The sequence below is a fragment of the Laetiporus sulphureus genome (genome assembly GCF_001632365.1).
Source record: "Laetiporus sulphureus 93-53 unplaced genomic scaffold LAESUscaffold_31, whole genome shotgun sequence".
Taxonomy (NCBI): Eukaryota; Fungi; Basidiomycota; class Agaricomycetes; order Polyporales; family Laetiporaceae; genus Laetiporus; species Laetiporus sulphureus.
Window position 1 is genome coordinate 316,490 of NW_024468540.1, and position 20,848 is coordinate 337,337.

The 20,848-nt window shown below is 47.3% G+C and overlaps 4 protein-coding genes across 4 annotated transcripts; 3 read left to right on the plus strand and 1 right to left on the minus strand.

Annotated features, from left to right (window-relative positions):
• Positions 1–5,245: 5,245 nt before the first annotated feature.
• LAESUDRAFT_727845 (uncharacterized protein) lies at positions 5,246–5,458 on the plus strand (the record flags this gene model as incomplete). Its single annotated transcript, XM_040909305.1, has 1 exon — positions 5,246–5,458. A coding segment is annotated over one exon (213 nt), but the record flags the coding sequence as incomplete, so codon positions are not given.
• A 395-nt stretch (positions 5,459–5,853) lies between these two features.
• Positions 5,854–6,300, plus strand: LAESUDRAFT_760954 (uncharacterized protein; the record flags this gene model as incomplete). Its single annotated transcript, XM_040912832.1, has 1 exon — positions 5,854–6,300. The coding sequence occupies one exon, from the start codon at positions 5,854–5,856 to the stop codon at positions 6,298–6,300; it is 447 nt and encodes a 148-aa protein (XP_040762406.1).
• A 5,143-nt stretch (positions 6,301–11,443) lies between these two features.
• LAESUDRAFT_760957 (uncharacterized protein) lies at positions 11,444–12,244 on the minus strand (the record flags this gene model as incomplete). Its single annotated transcript, XM_040912833.1, has 2 exons — positions 11,444–11,664; positions 11,818–12,244. 2 exons carry the CDS (start codon positions 12,242–12,244, stop codon positions 11,444–11,446), a joined length of 648 nt encoding a protein of 215 aa, XP_040762407.1.
• Positions 12,245–12,447: 203 nt separating this feature from the next.
• Positions 12,448–13,050, plus strand: LAESUDRAFT_760958 (uncharacterized protein; the record flags this gene model as incomplete). Its single annotated transcript, XM_040912834.1, has 1 exon — positions 12,448–13,050. One exon carries the CDS (start codon positions 12,448–12,450, stop codon positions 13,048–13,050), a length of 603 nt encoding a protein of 200 aa, XP_040762408.1.
• Between the last annotated feature and the right edge of the window lie 7,798 nt (positions 13,051–20,848).

Consider the following 20,848-nt stretch of genomic DNA (forward strand, 5'->3'; position numbering starts at 1 on the left):
CAACTGGTGAAGCCCAGTATCCGGAGTGATACTGAAGGGCTGTGACAGGGCCTTAAATGCATCTTTTTACATAAATAATCTGCACGACCTTGGCACGTCATTAAAGTGTTCAATTTTTGGCAGCTTTGAGCGCCATGAATGACTTAGCACAAGTCATCAAACTGCAAGCACCTTGACCTGAAGCAAATCTTTAAACTGCATCAAATGGCAATCACCATGATGATTAGCCAAGTTCACTTTATTATGCCTGGTTTATACCTTGTCATAGTATCTTATGATGTTTGTTGATGACAATAGTTCTAGTGGCCCATGCTCATACTCATCTAAGATATATTGTGAACACAGGGCAAACACTGTCCTTGAAACAACACTCTTGTTTCTAAATGACCTGAGCAAGTCCATTTAAACTGCATCAATATAGGGCAAACATTGTCCTTGAAACAAAACAATTATTTCTAAATATTTCAAACCCTGGAAGCTTGTATGCTTGCTTCCTCATTTCTTCATGACAACAACCCCACAGGAATGACTTGTTCATGAAACTCGTCAATAGTTCATAGAAACTATAGTACACACAATGATGTGATACATACTGTGATTATCTCGATTAAGAGAGGGTGTTGAAAGAATAATATATTCCAAGTAATCTACGAAGATCACAATATAAAGAAGGGTATGGAAGGACAATGTCCAATGATATAATCTCAAGGGATCGTACGATAGGACATTGACCAATCAGGATATTCATAGAGTATTATACGACACTGAATAAATATGCCATTGGCCAGTTAGATACTGTAGTGTTACTCATCTATGTAAGTAGACAGTGGCTGTAGATACCAGAGGTCCTAGACCCGGTATATGGGATCTTTACCCACATGTATATATACCAGGTAGCTACACCACAATCTACAGTGACTTCTCCACTGAGAGACTTGACCCCTTAACTGGGAGTCTTGTAGCCTTGCCCACTAAGTCCTCACTGAACTGTGTCAAGCCTGCACCTGTTGCTGGTAGCACACAGCTCATTTATCAACTTGGACTTCACGAACTTCTTTTCCGAATGTGACTATCCCTGGGATCTCATGTCAACATTGACAGCAATGCCGCACTGATGACGCATCACCTATGGCCACTAGATAATTGAACGTCTCTGACTTGTCGACAAAACTAATCACGAAGGTCTTCAGTATGAGCGCTCTTGTAGAGTTTTTGAGTACTCACGCTTTGAATGCTTGTTTGACAATGTCTAACCTAAGAGCGAACAGGGATTAGGCTTTAAAATAAGTGCATATAACACACGCACCTGCCCAGTGATCGGAAATGCTCACGGAGCCACTCTGAACCTGAGGCTATATGATGCCATGCTGCCTTCCCAGATTAGACACACAGATGCCACTGTGAAACTGTCACGGTACCACCAGACAAGAGATCAAAAAGACTAAAAAGGGACAGTCACGTGGAACGTGCCGCCCTGATCTCCCTGATCTCAAAGAATTCCCCTGAACCCTATGTGGTGCAAGAGCCTCTGACTTACTAGTCGATGTGGCAGGTGCAGGAAAGGGTGAGAGATATATCAAGGAGCTGGTAAGCTCAGTGGGTGCTACAGATGGTAGACGAGGAGAAACAATCTGAAGTTTCGTCCTCTACATGGCTGGTCTTATATACATGTACAGCGGGCTATCTTATCTAAGCTACCTATCTACGGGTATAAGCTAATGGTCGTACATGAAACAATAGAATGTCCAGAAGTAGAACAATAAGTGGGAAGATTGATGGTTGCCGCAGTAATGCGTGTGCACATTGTGCCTATCTTGGTTTCCCTTTTGTTCTCCGGTGTGAACATTGTGCCTATCTAGGCTTCTGCTAAACTAATAGAAAGTGGAAGGTTGATGCATAACAATAGTCCTTGTTCCCTTTGTTCCCAAATGGGTGCCTCTATTGTATCCTGGAATAGACAGGTCCGACCGTATCATCCATGGGTCTGGACCATAACATGTGATGTGGACTATCACCTGATCTCTACACGTCACGTCTGTGGCTGAGTGGTGTGAGATATTGATGAAGCACATAATCTGTGGCATGAGAAAAGTCACGTGTGGACTTTGTGGCGAAAATCTGTGACAGAAACAAAAAAGTGATAAATGAGCTGTATGCTACCAGCAACAGGTGCAGGCTTGACACAGTGCAGTGAGGACTTAGTGGGCAAGGCTACAAGACTCCCAGTTAAGGGGTCAAGTCTCTCAGTGGAGAAGTCACTGTAGATTGTGGTGTAGCTACCTGGTATATATACATGTGGGTAAAGATCCCATATACCGGGTCTAGGACCTCTGGTATCTACAGCCACTGTCTACTTACATAGATGAGTAACACTACAGTATCTAACTGGCCAATGGCATATTTATTCAGTGTCGTATAATACTCTATGAATATCCTGATTGGTCAATGTCCTATCGTACGATCCCTTGAGATTATATCATTGGACATTGTCCTTCCATACCCTTCTTTATATTGTGATCTTCGTAGATTACTTGGAATATATTATTCTTTCAACACCCTCTCTTAATCGAGATAATCACAGTATGTATCACATCATTGTGTGTACTATAGTTTCTATGAACTATTGACGAGTTTCATAAACAAGTCATTCCTGTGGGGTTGTTGTCATGAAGAAATGAGGAAGCAAGCATACAAGCTTCCAGGGTTTGAAATATTTAGAAATAATTGTTTTGTTTCAAGGACAATGTTTGCCCTATATTGATGCAGTTTAAATGGACTTGCTCAGGTCATTTAGAAACAAGAGTGTTGTTTCAAGGACAGTGTTTGCCCTGTGTTCACAATATATCTTAGATGAGTATGAGCATGGGCCACTAGAACTATTGTCATCAACAAACATCATAAGATACTATGACAAGGTATAAACCAGGCATAATAAAGTGAACTTGGCTAATCATCATGGTGATTGCCATTTGATGCAGTTTAAAGATTTGCTTCAGGTCAAGGTGCTTGCAGTTTGATGACTTGTGCTAGGTCATTCATGGCGCTCAAAGCTGCCAAAAATTGAACACTTTAATGACATGCCAAGGTCGTGCAGATTATTTATGTAAAAAGATGCATTTAAGGCCCTGTCACAGCCCTTCAGTATCACTCCGGATACTGGGCTTCACCAGTTGTCGAACGCTGTCGTCAGTCATTGTCGAATTCACACGTTCTTGTTGTGCCCCCATGGATGCTTCCACTGTGCCATGGGGGCGGTGAAGTACCAAGTTCGAAACTCGACCAGTATATGTTCTTTATTACATAATCTTGCAAAGTCACGTGCCATAGGGCGCTCAAAGCTGCCCAGGTCTAAATGCTTTTTAGAAACAAGGATTTTGTTTCAGGGACTATGCTTGCCCTTACTTCACTAAAGTATTTAGAAACAGGAATTTGTTTCAGGGACAGCATCTGCCCTATTTGTCACAGTATATTTCACAGTATACTATGCAAATGGATATTCGATCGAGTAAAGATTTGGTATGCAAGATTTGATTGAATATTATGGCAAGTCAAGTGTCATGCACTTCTTCAGATTTAATAGCTCCACAATCTGGGTTGGCTTTATTTGGTTTCAAATCATTTTAAGGAAAGACAGTGGTTCTTTGTGATGTAAGAACTAGTATGAATGCAATCTTGGTTGGCTATCATTATGCTCAGTTAGATTGTTTTCTGCTTGCCTTCGCAGTATTCTATACTAATTTCCTGATTTAGAAATATCATTGTCAAGTGAATAATGAGCTTGCTGCGATCGTGGAGTTTGTCAACAACAGTCTACATCATCATGAACTAGATATGGGTGACTGCCATAAATGTGATGCAGTTTAATTGTCATGCTCAGGACTAAATGCTGCATCAATCAATGTTATAAGCTTTTAAAGGGCCTAAGCAGTCTGTCAAGATGCTAGCCGAGCCTTGAAAGATACTCGCATTACCATGGATATCTGATGACTAGTCAGATACTCGCATGAAAAGACTAGTGTGTTCACTTGTCTACATGGTAAGCTTGATGTGCTTAATAGCACACCCCCTAATCTATGATTGGGTTGGAGCTTGTGAGGAGCACCTCCTAATCTATGATTAGGTGTTTCCTTTCCCTATAGATATATATCTATATTTTCTTCATATCACCCCCACATTTCACAAGTCGGGTCCATTGTTGAGAGACCATGTGGAATGTACAGCATAATGGCCATGTGGTAGAGAAACAGGAGGGTGGGAGGGAGGGGAAAGAAAAAATGATAGTTTAATGACATTTCAGTCGTTGGGTGTACATATCTGTTGTGTAGATCGATGTCTAATGAATATACAACAATTTACCATCCAAATGGTGTCAATACTTGGTTGCATATTGTGTGAGCAATCCAGTTTCAAGTGTCAAGCACCTGCGTGGACCATTCTATGCGACCATAATCTCATGAATAAATTTTCAAGGATTTTATACAAGAATAATGTACGTATACAAAATCAATATGTATGAGGGTAGTGTCGACATCAGACTGTGTCTGGAGGATCAAATGGAGTGATAAATGTATATTTGTGTGTTTTCCAATAAGGCACTAATCAACAAACATGTGTATTTATATAGCACCCATACAGGCACAAATATGTCTAATTTATTTTTGGATTTTCCCAATAAAGTACTTATCACAAATAATAAATGTTATGGTTTTCCAATAAGGGAATACCAAAATGGGTAACTGGTCAGGTGACCTAGTTGAGCGCTAAAGAGCGCAGTTGCAGGGTGTCAAGGTTGAAGCGGGGCTCATAACCTGATAAATGAGCTGTGTGCTACCAGCAACAGGTGCAGGCTTGACACAGTGCAGTGAGGACTTAGTGGGCAAGGCTACAAGACTCCCAGTTAAGGGGTCGAGTCTCTCAGTGGAGAAGTCACTGTAGATTGTGGTGTAGCTACCTGGTATATATACATGTGGGTAAAGGCCCCATATACCGGGTCTAGGACCTCTGGTATCTACAGCCACTGTCTACTTACATAGATGAGTAATACTACAGTATCTAACTGGCCAATGGCATATTTACTCAGTGTCGTATGATACTCTATGAATATCCTGATTGGTCAATGTCCTATCGTACGATCCCTTGAGATTATATCATTGGACATTGTCCTTCCATACCCTTCTTCATATTGTGATCTTCGTAGATTACTTGGAATATATTATTCCTTCAACACCTGCCCCAGCGCCTGGTGTCTTGTATCACTGCAGCGGCGCTCCGCGATCGACCCTCTGGCCCTCACCCTCCTGCCCTCGACCTCCTGATCTCACCTCTGCCTGGTCACACCTGTCCCTCAGCTACCCTGCAGCCTTCACACCTCAGCGACCTGCCCCAGCTCTCAGCCCTTGACCTGCCAACTGAATTACTCACCAGCCAGCATCCTGGTCCCCCAGCAGGAGCCTCATAGTTGGTGGTTTCACATCGATTGCGGTGAGTGCCCCTTGGTCAATGGTGATCAGTTTGTGTTGACTTTTTCAGCCAGCCCGCTATGTGGCCAGGAGTTCAGGAGTCGCTCGCTCTCTAGAAGATGGCTCCACGGGGCCAAACTGATGGCTCGTCTCATTGTAGCCATGCCCTATTATATACACACGCGCTACTACTCTCCCATGCCAGTGGTGCAGGTCACACTGGGGCCTCTCGCATCTGCACTCCATGCCCAGATTCCAACCATTTGAACTGCTAAGCGAGATCATTCGTTATCTACTCAAGGATTCAGCTGTGGTGAAAGCCTTCTCGCAGACCTGCCACTTCTGGAATGCCGCCGGCAAGCCTGCAGTATTTCACGCAGTTTAAGTGGATAGCATGGAGCGTCGAAAGGAGTTCTGCACCCTGATTGACAACAACTCAACTATTTCCAGCACATGGATCCACGAAGTCTACCTTAATCGAGATGCATTGTATGGGGAAGATGAGGACGCCAGTCCAGCGCTCATTTTTGCATTCGTGGATGCATTCCCAGAGCAGTTGGAAGGCCTGCAGACTCTCGTACTAAACACCCTGTCTAGCTTCAGGGGCTATGCCTCACACGACTTCTTCAACAAGCTTTCCCAATTCAGCACAGTAACCTCTCTGACCTTCTGGTGGTTCAATCTTCCCGTCGAGACCTGGAACCCATTCATCTTATCCTTCCCCCAGCTCTCAGACCTGCACATACACAGCCTCTCTTTCAAGCAACCCAGCCAGAGCATTTGGTTGAGAATTCAGAACTTCCCTCGATGCTTGCAGATCCCGCCAATTACCACCTTCTGATGCCATGGCATGAATAATGGTCTGCTGCGGCTATTCAGCCAGTGGTTCCAAGAGAGCATGCCTTCTCCTATGTTGCGCACCGTTAGCGTTCATTTCTTCCATCATGAGAAACTCGAGAAACTGGGACAGTTCCTGCGCTGGCTCGGTGATAGCCTGGAGAGCCTGGAGATACTCTTTCCAGTCATGAACCTATGGTATTCAGATGAATGTAACGCATTTGTGGCTCTCTTCAGCATTCCATGAAACTGACTGAAAGATAGCGATCAAGCGGTGCATCAATACTTGCACTCAGATCCACACCCTCCACCTGTGTCACAGCACGCCAATGACAAAGATAGACAACTCAAACAAGGAGTCCCATTAGGATCTCTGGGTAAAAGCCTACAGCGATGAGCTGTGGCAGTATGACGTGCCCACTGACGAGGCCTAGTTGCTGGTCGTGAAGTGAGACTTACTGGTGAGGCAAGGGGTGCTATCACAAAGGTGAGAATGCAAATAAATGTATAGCACACTGAGAGTGTCTGGTAAGACCCCTCTGTGATGGTAGTGGTGGATGAAGGAGAATAAGACTGGAGTCTCTCCTCGTCAGACCTGGTCCTTATATACATACATGATTGTTGTGCTACTGTACAGTACTACCTAAGTGAGTCACACGCTATCCTACTGGTTAGTGCTACAATCGTACGATGTGTCCCAATTATCCTAATTGGCTGCCTAATAATAACTCACAGAGACGGAGCTCCCTTTGAGCATGCAATATTGCATCATGGCTATAGCATCATATGATGCAATGCTGAGGGGCTCAGTGTCACGTGACAATGCTGAGAGAGATCCGAGGTCATGTGACTAGATGCCTTGTTATCTTATCTCTCATTAGGTCACGTGATTCTTGTGCGACGCGAAATAATTAAAGTACATAATATGCTTCTAATAGCATTTGTTTCTACAATGACTTGTCAGGTAAAAACTGTGACATCACCCCCTTCTCAAGGTTCATCATCCCGATGAGCCAAAGCCTTTGGCACCTCATCTGGTTCACTTTGTGAGTGAACTGTCTGCCTTAGAAATGATTTCTAGAGCATAGCGTTCGTATATGAGTTGTGCGACACGATCGCCTGTTCTGACCTCGAATGGTTTGCTGGTCATGTTAATGAGGAGCACCTTGATTTTTCCTGTGTAATCTGGGTCGATTACCCCTGCTGCGACATCAATTCCTTTGAGGGCTAGCCCACTTCGGGGGGCCACCCGAATGTATGTCCATTTTGGGGGGTCTACCACAAGTCCTGTGCCAATAAGCATTCTGGAATGTGAGGGAATGTCTATGTCTTATACGGACTTGACATCCCATCCAACAGCTTTTGAAGATCCCTTGTAGGGTGCTCGGGCATTTGGATGAGTGCAGAAAAAGATCATAAATTCATCAGGGTGGTCAGACAGGGCGATTTTGTGTGCTTTGCGTGTTCGTGGCTTGACTCTTGGAGCATCTGGATGTGTCTTATGGAATTCCTCCACTTTGTCTTTGACATTCGTGAGGTTTTTCAGTGGTTCCCAAGTATTATCGCTGTGGTCGTAGTCTAACCATTTAACAAGATACTGGGTGTTGTTGTACCTGACTCTTGAATCCAGGATGTCCTCCACATCCCATTCTTCTTCTCCATCTATGATGACTGGAGGATTAGGGGGAGGTACGCATCCAAGGATAGAGCCCTGATGGAACATTATGAGCTTGGAAGCATGAAACACCAGATGCAGCTTCATGTCCGCTGGTAGTTGCAGTTTGAATGATACAGTTCCGATGTTTTCGAGGATCTTGAATGGTTCATAGTTCTGCATCACAAGCTTCTGGCTTTTGACCTTTACATGGAGATCTTTTTCTCGAATAAGCACTTCGTCTCCTACTTTGAAAGGAACATTTTGCTTTTTGAGATTGAAATACCATTTCATTCTTTCTGCGGCTAATGACAGAGCGGCACGGGCTTGTTCCTATGCTTGATCGCGGTTATGGAATAAGTGTTCCAGGGATGAATGTTGTATTCCTTCTAGTATGTCTGGTGCCATTCAGGGGTGTCGACCATGCTCAATGAAAAATGGGGACAGACCTGTCGATTCTGAAGCTTGGTTGTTGTATGCAAATTCCGCTGTGGGCAATAGTGTGGCCCAATCAGTTTGTCGGTAATTGCAGTACATGCGCAAATATTGCTCCAGAATTTGATTGACTCGTTCAGTCTGTCCATTCATTTCTGGGTGATAAGCTGTAGACATCGTAGACTTAATGTGAAGTTTCTGACAGAACTCCTGGAATAGTTTGGCTGAGAACTGTGTGCCTCGATCAGATATGATTTGCCTGGGGATTCCATGGAGTTTGAATACTTCATTGTAGAAGATTGATGCTACTTGAGATGCCGTCATTGTGTCATCGACTGGGTAGAAGTGAGCATGTTTGGTGAACCTATCGACGACTACCAAAATGGCAGTCTTCTTTTCTCCCCTATGGTCTGGGCTTGGCGGTAACTGTGTAATCAGGTCACATGTAACCATTTCTTAAGGTCCCTCTGGTACTGGGTTAGGTTGTAGCAGTCCATAAGGCTTTCGCTTGCTTGTCTTGTTTCTCTGACAAGTTACGCAGCCTTGGATGTACTTTTTTACATCAATGGTGAGCCCCGGCCACCAGTAATTTTTGCTGATCAGCTCTTGTGTCTTCCATCATCCGGGATGTCTGGCTGTGGAGATGTCGTGGTGCAGCTTGATTAGCTCATTCCGTAGCATAGAGTCTTTTGGGACATAGACCTTTCCTCTTCTGAGCAGCAATCCATGCTCAAAGTTCCACTCTTGAAGGTCTTTTTCGAACTCTCACTTGCCAGTTTTTAGTAGGTGCTGGTAACCCTTGGTCATGTCGTCATCTTGTAGTGCCGATTTCACTCTTTCTAGAAGTTTTGCATCATCAACTTCGGAGGAATGAGTGGCTGAGATCGCATGGATGGCAAAATATTCAGGTCGAAGCAAAGTTTGCCCTGAATTGTCATTGCTCACCCCCTTCTCATGATCTGGCCTCCTGGACAGAGGATCGGCATGCATCATTGTCTTTCTGGGGTGATGGCGGAGAATGAAATTGAATCGTGTGAGGTAAAGTGACCAGCGAGCTTGGCATCTGGTCAATGTTTGAGCTTGATGAAAATAGGTGAGATTGAGGTGATCTGACCATATCTCAACCAGGTGAGGGTGTCCTTCGAAGTACTGCCTATATTCTTCCAGTGCCTGAATGATAGCTAGCATCTCCTTGTCATAGATTTCGTAGTTTCTTTCATGTTCATTGAGCGATTTAGAGTAATATGCGACAGGGTGCCAGAGTTCGTCTTCTCCCAATTGTTTCAGGGCTGCACTGTTTGTGAAGTCTGAGGCATCCATTTCTAATTAGAAAGCATGTGTTGCGTTGGGTAGTGCTAGAATTGGGGCAGAAGTGAAAGCCATCTTGAGGTCCTCAAATGCCTTTTATTGAGACTCTTCCCATTTCCATTGAGCATTTTTACGTGTTAGCAGAGTCAAGGGTCGGATCATCGAGCTGAAATCCTTGATGAATCGTTGATAGAAATTTGTCAGATCAAGGAATGCATGTATCTGCTTGACCTTGGTGGGCACTGGCCATTTGAGCATGCCATCTACCTTTTCGGAATCCATTTGTATCGACCTCTTTGAGATTATAAGACCTAGAAACTTAACAAAAGTTGTCGCGAAGTGACACTTCTCTGGTTTCACAAACAGGTCATTATCTCGAAGGCGTTGAAGGACTTCCTGAGTTAGTCATGTATGCTCTGCTGTATTGTCCGTGAATATGATGATATCATTGATATAGACCACCACCTTTCCAGTGCGTATGAGATCTCCTAATATGTCGTTCATCATCGCCTGAAAGGTGCTAGGGGCATTACAAAATCTGAAGTACATGACAGTTGTTCAAACAAACCTCTGTGGATGATGAATGCTGCCTTTTCCTCATCTCACTTATGAAGGCGTACATTATTGTACCCCCATCTCAGGTCTAGCATCATGAAGAGACTAGCCCTTGAGAGTCCGTCAATAAGATCATTGATTCGTGGGAGAGGGAACTTGTTCTTCTTGGTGATGTTGTTTAGAGCCCTATAGTCTTGGACGAGTCTAAGGGAACCATCTTTCTTTTTCACGAAAAATACTGGGGCTGCATAAGGGGATTTAGAGGGTCGAATGTAGCCTTTGGCTAGTTCACCATCAATCTATTCATCGAGTGAATTCTTCTTTCATAAAGACATAGGGTAGACTTTTGCCAGTCTCAGGAATGTTGCGTCTGGGACAAGATCAATTGCGTGATCATAGGGCTTACATGTCGGCATTCATTCTGAGCTCTTCTTCAAGAACACGTCTCCATATTGATGAAATTCTGGAGGGACGAATTTGAACCAATATTCTTTGTCCTGTGTTTCTTCTGCCGACTGTTCTACCAAATGCTCCTTTACCTTCTTGCTTATGCCTAGGATGTCGTGCACCATGTTACGAAGATTCTGGTCTTGCAAGTTTATCCAGTTGATGAAGTTGTCTTCCTGATCCCACCCATCATCCTTGTGTACGTCGGGAAGAATTGCTTCATCTTCAAGTCGGGGTTGCGATAGAAGGTTGACTTCTTCCTCGCTTACTCTGACTTGTTGCTTCCTCATGTGTCTGCATCTTGAGAACATGATCTCTCTATGTTCCCAGTCAACTCGGGGGCTATGTTCTTGTAGAAACTTCATGCCAAGGATCATTGACATGCACCCGAGGTTTGTGATGAACAAACTCTCAGTTGATCGGTGCCCCCCGATTAAGATGCTTGTGACTACACGATGAGTAATTGTGCCACCCTTGTTGGTACTGGCATCTGCATTGAGAATTCTTATTTCGTGGTTTGGTGGTATCATCTTAAACCCGTGTTTTTGAGCGAATCTATGATCAATATAGCAGGAGAATGCTCCAGAATCCAATAAGGCCGTTGTCTGGATTTTCCGTGATGCAAATTTTATCGGCAATTCGATCGAATGTTTAGAAAAGCCTGCAGATGCAATATATATATGATCACTAGGTACATTCATTCTCACGGTACTAGTACAATCATCTTGAAGTGTAGTACCAGACTTGTCTACACTTTGTACTGAAAATCCTCTGAGAATTCATCCATCTCGATGATTCTCACGTTGGTGTCCTTGACCATAGATGCCGATGCCATTGATGCCATGTCTGTGCCCTTCGCCTTGCCCTTGCCTTTGCTGGATGGTGAAGTAGTCGAGGTGATACTCATCCCACGAAGTGCAGCAATTGCTTGTTCCAATGCCACAATTTGAGGTGATGTTTCTGAGCTACCTTCTTCTTCGACTTGTCAGACCTTCTGCACCTTTCCCTTCCCTTTACCTTGAGGGGCGTTGGTTCATGTCTGAAACTGCTTTCCTTTATACTCAGGTTTGGGAGAGGGGCACCTTTTCCCTCATTCATAGGCATGCTTTCCACAAAACAAACATAGCTTGTTTGCCAGCCACCTATCCTGTTCAGGGAAAAGTTCATGTGCGATTCTTGCGCTTGTGTCCATGGCATTAGGGTCTTTGGGGGTGGCCACCTTAGTCACAGTGGTTTGTCCAGTAGACTTATTTCCCGAAATTTGCTGGAGGTGTTTGATCTCTATTTCCAGGCAGAATTCGAGATAATCCATCCAAGTGGTTGGAATCTTTGACAGGTCTAGAGTCTCTGTTACTGACATAACCATCTGGATGTGGGTCGACCGTTGTTCCCTAATTTTGACGATTAGATCCTTGTCAGAGTATCCTGATTCAGGGGCGTAGGCCCTGAAGTTCTCTGCGAAGGTGATCATTGTTTTGTGGCGAATTGCGCAGTGCGCATCTAACAGTGACTGTGCCGTGCACTTGGGATCAAGCATCTTGTATGCCATTTTCAGTTTCCTGGTGTATTCTGCCCATGTGCCAATGTCTTGTCCAGAGGCGAGCTTGATTGCATACTCTTTCATGTACAGAGCTGCTCCTCCTTTTAGATGTGCATTGGCCTGCCAAATTTTGTCCTTGTCATCTGTGAAGTGATTGTAATTGAGCCAAATGAGAAGGTTTGTGAACCATCCCTTCTTGTTCCGTAACCAGCATGTCCGCTTTAGGCGCCCAACCAGCGACCGCCAGCGATGTCGACATGGAGGCTTCTGGCGTTGAGCCTACTGCTCCACCACATAGTTCTGCTACTGTCCCACCCACCCTGCCTGCTTTGGCTAATACACCATCCTGGGCCTCCAAATTGGAGGAGCAGGACTGGATCATCGACCGCTTTGGTGGCCTTCTGTGCCACGTCAGAAACTCTGTGAGGGCTCTGGAGGAGGCCATAAACATCGCCATCGACCACTCCAACCCCACTATCTATCTAGATGACACCTCCCATGTCATCACCATGCTCACCACTGCCATCTGTGAGTTCCACATCGAGCTGCTGACTGACTCTGGCCTCAACAACATGGACCCTGGTATGGTGGCTCTTCAAATCCTCGACCACTTTTTCTGCCCCAACCCTGCCCTGGACGACGAGCTAGAGGAGGAGGAACATGAACCAGAATACCAACGCCCTCGCCGTGATGAAGCTCTGTCCATGAACATTGACATCCAGGCTGCCATTGCCAAAGTGGTGGAGGACAGCATCTGCATGGGCAACACGGCCATCACCACGAGGCTCTCGGCTATCGAAGTGCAGCTCGCTTGAAACCGGCTGCCTCCGCCACCTCCCCTGCCCAAGCTGCTTGGCCCACAGAACCCACCACCTCCACTGCCCCGTTGCCAACAGACTGACAGCCCCACCACTGCGACCACAGCCCAGACTAACACCCTGCCTCCTGGGGCCCCTACCATGGCTCAGGTGGCTGCCAAGTCTCATGAGAAGAGCTATGTGCTCCTCATTACCCCCACACAGCACGCTACCATCATCGAGGGCGGAACTATGCCCCAATGGTATGCCAAGATCCACACCTGCCTGCACGAAATGCCAGCGTGGGCTAAGATAAGTTTTCTTGATCTCCGATTCGCTGGACCTTCCAAGGTCATGGCGGTTTTTTCCAATGAGTCACTGGATGCTCTCATATGTGAGTATCTCCACCCTATCAGACACCTCCTGGGTGTCATGCCCTGTGCATCCTCACCTGCACCAGAACTGTGTGGGCAGGCCACCATGCCTCAGGATTTCCGCCCACTTGCACCAGTTACGAAGCTCTTTATTCTGAGCTGCCCTCTCCGCCACCCAGACATGGGTGCCATGCTCACTGAGGAAGAGATCTTGGCAGAACTGCACCGTAATTCCATGTTTTTCACGGTCCATTTCAATGGTCTTCCTGGCTTTATCATTTCCAGCGAGCAGTGGGAGCAGCTTGGCAAGTCCTCTATCATCGTGTCTGTCAAGGACACCCACCGTGATTTCTGTGCACGTAACCTTCTTGGGCGTGATAATCGCGGTGATGCCACTGGATTCATTTGGTTCTATGGTTCTTGTATGACGGTCAAAAAGTCCAAGGACAGACCAATTTTCCGTCAGTGCACGTGATGCTGGCGACTCACTCACCTCGAGAGACACTGCAAGAAGTGTACCCCTGTGTGTCGCTTCTGTGGTAAAACTGACCATACGGCGGACATGCATCGTCAGGTCTGCCTCATGTGCAATCATGAAAACCACCTGAGCGAGCAGCCCTGTGACCCTACTCATTTCTTCTGTGTCGTCTGTGGCGCCAATGGCCACAGCGCTGCTGATATCACCTGTCTTGCATGGAAGGATTACCGCATCCCCATTTCATGATCGAACCCTTCCTCATGAATCTCACAACCATGCATCTGCATGTGGCCTGGTCTAATCTGTGTGTCCACAGCTTGGTTTCCTCCTCTTCCTATGATATATACTTCCTTCAGGAGCCGTGATGGTGCCAGATTGGCACCGACATCCCCCATGGCTCTGAATCTGGCACCACTGTTTATGGCCATGTCAACGTCCGGCCCTATGGGCTGGATGCCTTTCATTTTTCTTCCACCACTGCCTTACCGCACCCCCAAGCCAGCATCTTGGTCAGGCATGGCTTACTTGACACTTACCATATTTCCATGCACACCGATCTGGTGACAGATCCAGACCTGGTTATTGTTCACTTCGTCTCTCGCTTTGACCCCACACACTCTTTCTTTGCTATCAATTGCTATAATGAGGGCACGCGATCTCACCATCGCATCCTCCCCATTCTCTGTGATATCCCTTTCTTGCCCAAAGTGAATCTCATCGTCAGTGGTGACTTTAACATTCACAACCCCCTTTGGTTGTGGACGGGCTGCGCCCTGCACCCAACCAGTTCTGTTTCATCCACCTTCGTTCAATGGCTCGAACGTGAAGTTCTCATTTTGCTTAACGATCTTGACCAACCCACTCACATGGTCGGTGACGACCCGCTCTCGGGGACGATCATCGACCTGATCTGTGCAACCTCCAGCAAACACTTTCATGTTCACAGAGTGGCTGCAGCATCCACCCCTTTCGAGTCTGATCACGCTATGCTAACCACCATTCTCTCCCACACTGCCCATCTGGTCCCCGTTAACCTGGGTTTTAGAGTAGATGTGTCTCAGCACAGGGATTGGCTGTCCTGCCTCGACCGAGAACTCACTATGTCACCACCCCCCTCCACCTACTCCACCATTGATGACCTAGAGGAGGGAGCCCACATTCTGATGCGGGCTCTAATTACTGCTAATCATGAAGTCTTCCCACAGTGCACCCATGCTCACTACGCCTCATGGCTCTGGTGGAACAACTCCTGCGATCTGGCCCGTGCACGCATGCAAACTGCCACCTCTCGAGACGACAGACGTGAGGCCAAATGTGCCTTGTCTACAACCATCTGCCAAGCACAGAAAGACTGGGCACACGAGGCACTTGCTCATCTCCAATATGTCAACCCATGGCGCCTTGCCTCCTGGACCAAAGGAGTGCGAGTGCCCCCCCTACCTGTTATTCGCATGGGTGGGGAAGTGGGCTCCCTGCTGGCTGATGCAGGGCAATTACTCACTCATTTCTACTTCCCTCCATCTCCTCCTCTTTCTGATCTGCCTCCTCTCTTTGCATCTGCTCCTCTGCCCGTGAGACCTGTCTGCCCACTTCTGCTATCTGAAGTAACGATGGCCATAGAATCGGCGTCCAATTATTCTGCACCAGGAGTGTCTGGCACCTCCTGGTGCCTTCTAAAGTGGGTCTGGCAGTCCGGTGCGTGAGATCTCTTCTTCCATTTCCTCTCTGCATCTTTGTGCTTGGGCCATCTGCCCACATCTCTGAAGGAAGCCATGATTGTGTACTTGCTCAAACTGGGCAAGGCTGACTATACCATCCTCAAGGCTCACCACCCTATCGCGCTCCTTGAGACCCTGAGCAAAGTGCTCAAAAAGGTCCTATCCACTTGTTTCAATTTCCAGATCTGAGTCCACAATCTCGTTCCAGGTTCCCAGTTTGGCGGATGAAGTCAGCATTCTGTTGTGGATGCCGGCATCATCCTCATGCACTGCGTCCACACAGCTTGGGAGAACAGCTTTTCAGCCACCCTCCTGTGCATGGACGTGGAAGGTTACTATAATAACATACATCATGATGTCCTTCATTTGGCCCTGCTTTCCATGGGTTTTACGGCCAAAGAAATCTGTTGGACCATGTCATTTCTCTCATCTCGCACGGTCTGTCCTAAGCTCAACTCTGAGCTAGGTCCATCCTATTCTGTCGCTGCTCTCAGCATTCCACAGGGTTCCCCCCTTTCACCTGTCCTGTCCACTATCTACTCTTCTCCCCTCTATGCATCTCTCAATCCTTTTGTTCATCCCCAACAGTCCACTGGTGTTATGTGGACAATTTCTCCCTCCTCCTCATCTCTCCTTCTTTGAACGAAAATGCACTGGTCATCCAATGCACCCTGCCACGCATCAGGCACATGTTGAACCAGCTCGGGCTCACCATTGGCATGGCCAAAACTGAGCTCATACATTTCACCTCCCCCACCCACCCCCTCGATATTAACCCCACGCTGCGAGTTCAGTGGCAGCAGAATCAGGTCACCATCTGCCCTGCACCATATCTCCGCTGGCTCAGGATATGGTTTGACTGACGTCTGTCCTTTGTTCACCACATCCACGTCATGGCCTCGAGGGCAACCTCCTGTATCACTGCCTTCCGCATGCTGGCTAACACCCAGCACAGCATGATGGTTGTGCAAGCACGACTCCTTTATTTCACCACCATCCTCCCTGTCCTTACTTTTGGCAGCCCCATGTGGTATAACCCACGGGGGACCATGCTCACTCTTCCTCCCTCTCCAGCAGGTCCAAGTCAACACCTTACAATGGTTTCTGGGTGCCTGGAGGCCTACACCCCAGATTGCCCTTAACCTTATCTCCAGTGTCCTGCTGATGCACTAGCAGCTCGACAAACTCAATGGCTTAGCTGCCGCCCGCCTGCTCACCCTCCCCTCGAATCATCCCATAACTCACTGCCTCGTGGAGAACCGTTCTGCCTCTAGGAAAACCTGGTGCGGCAAGGGTGTTAACCAGCCAGCACCTTCCCATCTCATGGGTGCAATGGGAGTGAGAGGCTGGTGAGGCCACAAACGACTGGGGCCTTGGTACTACAGGTGCGTACTTATATGCTTTTCCACCCTTCCGTACTCGCCCGCTCCATTTCCAGGTACTGCCCTGTGACACGTTTCAGCCATCGCTTGGTGCTCGTCCCTCCCGACACATTGAGCGTGTTTTACTGAAAGTGCCATCGGTCGGCCACTTCCAACACTGCCCACCCTCCAAACTTCTCCCTCCTCAACTCCAACATCCCCGTGCATTATGGTGACTCTGCGGTGGATGTCCTCGAATGTGAGCTGCCCAACCACGCTGTGTGACTTCACTTATGGCTTCAACCTCCATGGGCGCCCGCTCACCCTTGGGGAGACCGCATCTCTGTCACTGTCCCCTCCCCTACTAAGGAGGGTTCTGAAGACTATTTACATACTTTCTTCTACCCTCTTCTCCATTCTTTTATTCCTTCCCCCGAGGCCTTGTGGGTCTTCACAGACAGTTCCCAGGTTAACACACTGGTGCTGGCCCCTCACAATCGAAGAGCAGGTGCAGGTGTGTGTATCATCCATCAGGGGGCTGTGAAATACGAGCGGGCATGGGGCTTGGGCCACCGTGCTGAGGTTTACGATGCTGAGCTCTATGTCATGGTGGCAGTCTCCAGCCGCTTTGCTGGTTTTCTGGAGACCTATTGCAATATCACACGCATCTACCTCTGCACAGACAATAGAGCTGCACTGTCCAATATTCTGTCCCTGCACCCACACAGTGGGCAGCCTTTCTCCATTCGCTTTCGGGCACTTCTCGCTCCTATCATGGAGCAATACTCTCTTTTAACTATTTCACTGCTCTGGGTCCCTGGCCACCATGGCATGCTGGAAAATGAGGTGGCAGACCGTCTAGCCAAGGAGGGCATGTCCCTACCTGATAGTGTCCTACCCACTTCAACGTGGATCTGGCGCTGGGCATGAGAGTGAGCGACCACCTCCTGGTGAACTGAGTTCACTTTCACTGATCGTCCCACTGTGTTACGTTCTGCCTGGCTGTGTCAGCTGACCCTTAAGCTACATCCTGTTTACCTTGATCGTTACTTTGAGCGTAACGTCGAAGCCAGGTTGACTCAAGCCTTAATCGGCTACCGCTACCTGGCCCCTTATTTTTCATCGCTTTTTGGAATGGCTGGCCCTGCTCGTCACTTTCACGGTTCTCCCTGTTTGTGCAACCTAACAACCCCCAGCACGCGCAAGCACACTATGCTACATTGCCCGAGGCACACGCACGCCCGGCACCTGCTTTTCTGCCAACTCAAGCCTACCTCCCAGGACCTGCACCGTCTGTGGAGCCACCCCGACAGCATTCATCGTCTCGCCTCTTTCATATTCCACACCTCTTCATTTACGGCTGCATCGCTGGCCCCACCAGACCCCAGATAGTTTAATTTTTTTTATGGTCCTGGAGACCTCTCCCAATCCCGCCCATAGTCTGCACATCGATACTTCGTCACGCGGTAACTACATGTATTTTACCCTACCAATCGCGCATAGCACAGTATATAAATAAATGTACAAAAAAAAAAGTTTGTGAACCAGGTCTCGAAGTTTTCCGACAACTTTCTCCCCGAGTATTTGGGAGGGTCTGGGAGCTTGATTCGGTGGAGCGATTGGCTTGATTGGCCAGCCGGTTGTTGGATACCTGTGGGAGGTGCATTGATTATAGCATTGTTGAGCTGAGTTTCTAGCCCAACAATGTAGGTTGTGGTCTTCTCCTGTGCCTCCTTCAGGGTGACCATATTATCATAAAGGGTGTCCATCTGGCCCTTTAATTCATCCTTGTAGTCCTCGAAGTCCTTGCGAATTGCTTGGGCTTCAAGCAGCAGATTGCTGTTTGCAGTAGTGAGCCTCTGTACATCAGCGGAGAGGGTGCCGATCTGAGCTCTTGCAACTTTCAACTGGTCTCGTGTTTCTACTGCCATAATTTCGACATGAATACGAGCCAGTATCTCTTCTTCCAAAGAGGCCCCCGTGCACTCATGATGTTCATTCATCTTTTGATGTAGTGCTTCATAGGAGCTTACAATGTCCCTCATGATGAACGCTTGCACCACATTCATTACCCATTCTTTGACGTCATTTGGAATGGTGGCGAGTGCGGCGGCCTCAGCAGCTTTCTCGATTGTGTCATAAGAGATTCCCTGCCATTCCCAGGTTCCAGGTGTGAAAAACTCTGGCAGGGTGGTGGGCGACGGGTTTCTAACTACTCCTGATGCCTTGGGTGTGCTGCTAGTATGTGGTTCTTCTGCAGGGGCAGCTGGTCCTCCTTCAGATGATGTGGACGTGGCCTGACTCCTCCAGGGATCAGCAGGCTCACTCATGGTATGTCCTCCTGAGAACGCAACACCACCGAGGTTGTATTGAGACATTGGGATTGATGTCGAAGATAGTGGGAATGATGTGATGGACACTGTGTTATTCGACTCTTGGTCTCAGCCTGGTGATAATGTTTTCTTAGAAGGGGATCTCGGGGTCTTCCTCGATGAGTCCTTCTTCTGCTAGTTCCTCTCGTAAAGCTTTCACTCAGTAATGCCAATATTCTTGTTCCTCCTTAAAATCAGGAATGAGATGGAATGGTGCCGAGTAGGTTGTGTAGGCATGTACTTGTACCGTGTAGTGGTAAAGTACTTATTGCCAGTTGGTGACGAGAGGTTGATAAATGAAGTATGTGGTGCAGATGACTGTGAGTTGTCCCTGCGCTGGATGATAAAAGTCTACAATGTAGTTTTTGTATATAAAGCCAAATGTGCATCTCAGCATGAAACCCTTGGTGCGGTTATACAAAAATTATTACTGGTCTTAGTAAGGCCAGTAGCATGACTCCTTCTCGAATCTCACAATATCTCATCCTACGTGCTCCTGCTCCTTGTTAATGTTCCTAAATGAGATCTTTTCTAGCCCCATGCAAAGCTTGATTGTGATGCGTCTATCGACGAACATGAAGTCGTAGCCTCACCCAATCCTCTCGTTTAATGCTCCTAGGTGTCGCAGAATGTGATCGCGACACTGGATCTGTGCTTCCGTGAACTTGGCAGCGATATGAGGCTGCTGCAAGACTTTGTACCACTGAATGGTAGTGTGTACAGTCAGCGCAATGTTCTCAGGATGCATGCCTTTGGGGTTCTTGTGTATTCTGAGAGGGTGATAGTGCTTTGAAAGTGCAAAGGTGAGGACGGTGGTAGCATCGTCGTTGGACCACCAATGGGGTTTGTAGATGGGGACAGATGGATCAGATGCATCTTCTGAAACTGCTTCGGCCTACAAGCTGACCTTAGTGCATAGCTTCTGTAGGTCTGAGCGATAGTCGTTTGGCTTAGCCCGAAGTAAGTTGCTTGCTGTCAAACGATGAGTGCGATTGGGATGAGGATGATAAGGATGATATCGTCCGTTGGGCAGTACGACACCGTTGTGTACTTGAGATGCTTTACCGGTTGATGCAGCGCTGTTTCTTTTGAAGGAAGGAAGTGGCTTAGGCAGTAGAGGCGAAGTGAAATGGTATGAAGGAAGTGGTGTGGAAAAAGCCCTGCCCTGGGCGGGAGTATCTCTGGGCGAAAATGTGCAGCTACCAGTGTTAGACACTTGGTAGGAGCGTAAAAGGTCAGTCTTATTGTAATGTCACGGCACGCCGATGACAAAGATAGACAACCCAAACAAGGAGTCCTGTTAGGATCTCTGGGTAAAAGCCTACAGCGACGAGCTGTGGCAGTACAATGTGCCCACTGATGAGGCCTAGTTGCTGGTTGCGAAGTGAGACTTACTGGCAAGGCAAGGGGTGCTATCACAAAGGTGAGGATGCAAATAGATGTATAGCACACTGAGAGTGTCTGGTAAGACCCCTCTGTGATGGTAGTGGTGGACGAAGGAGAATAAGACTGG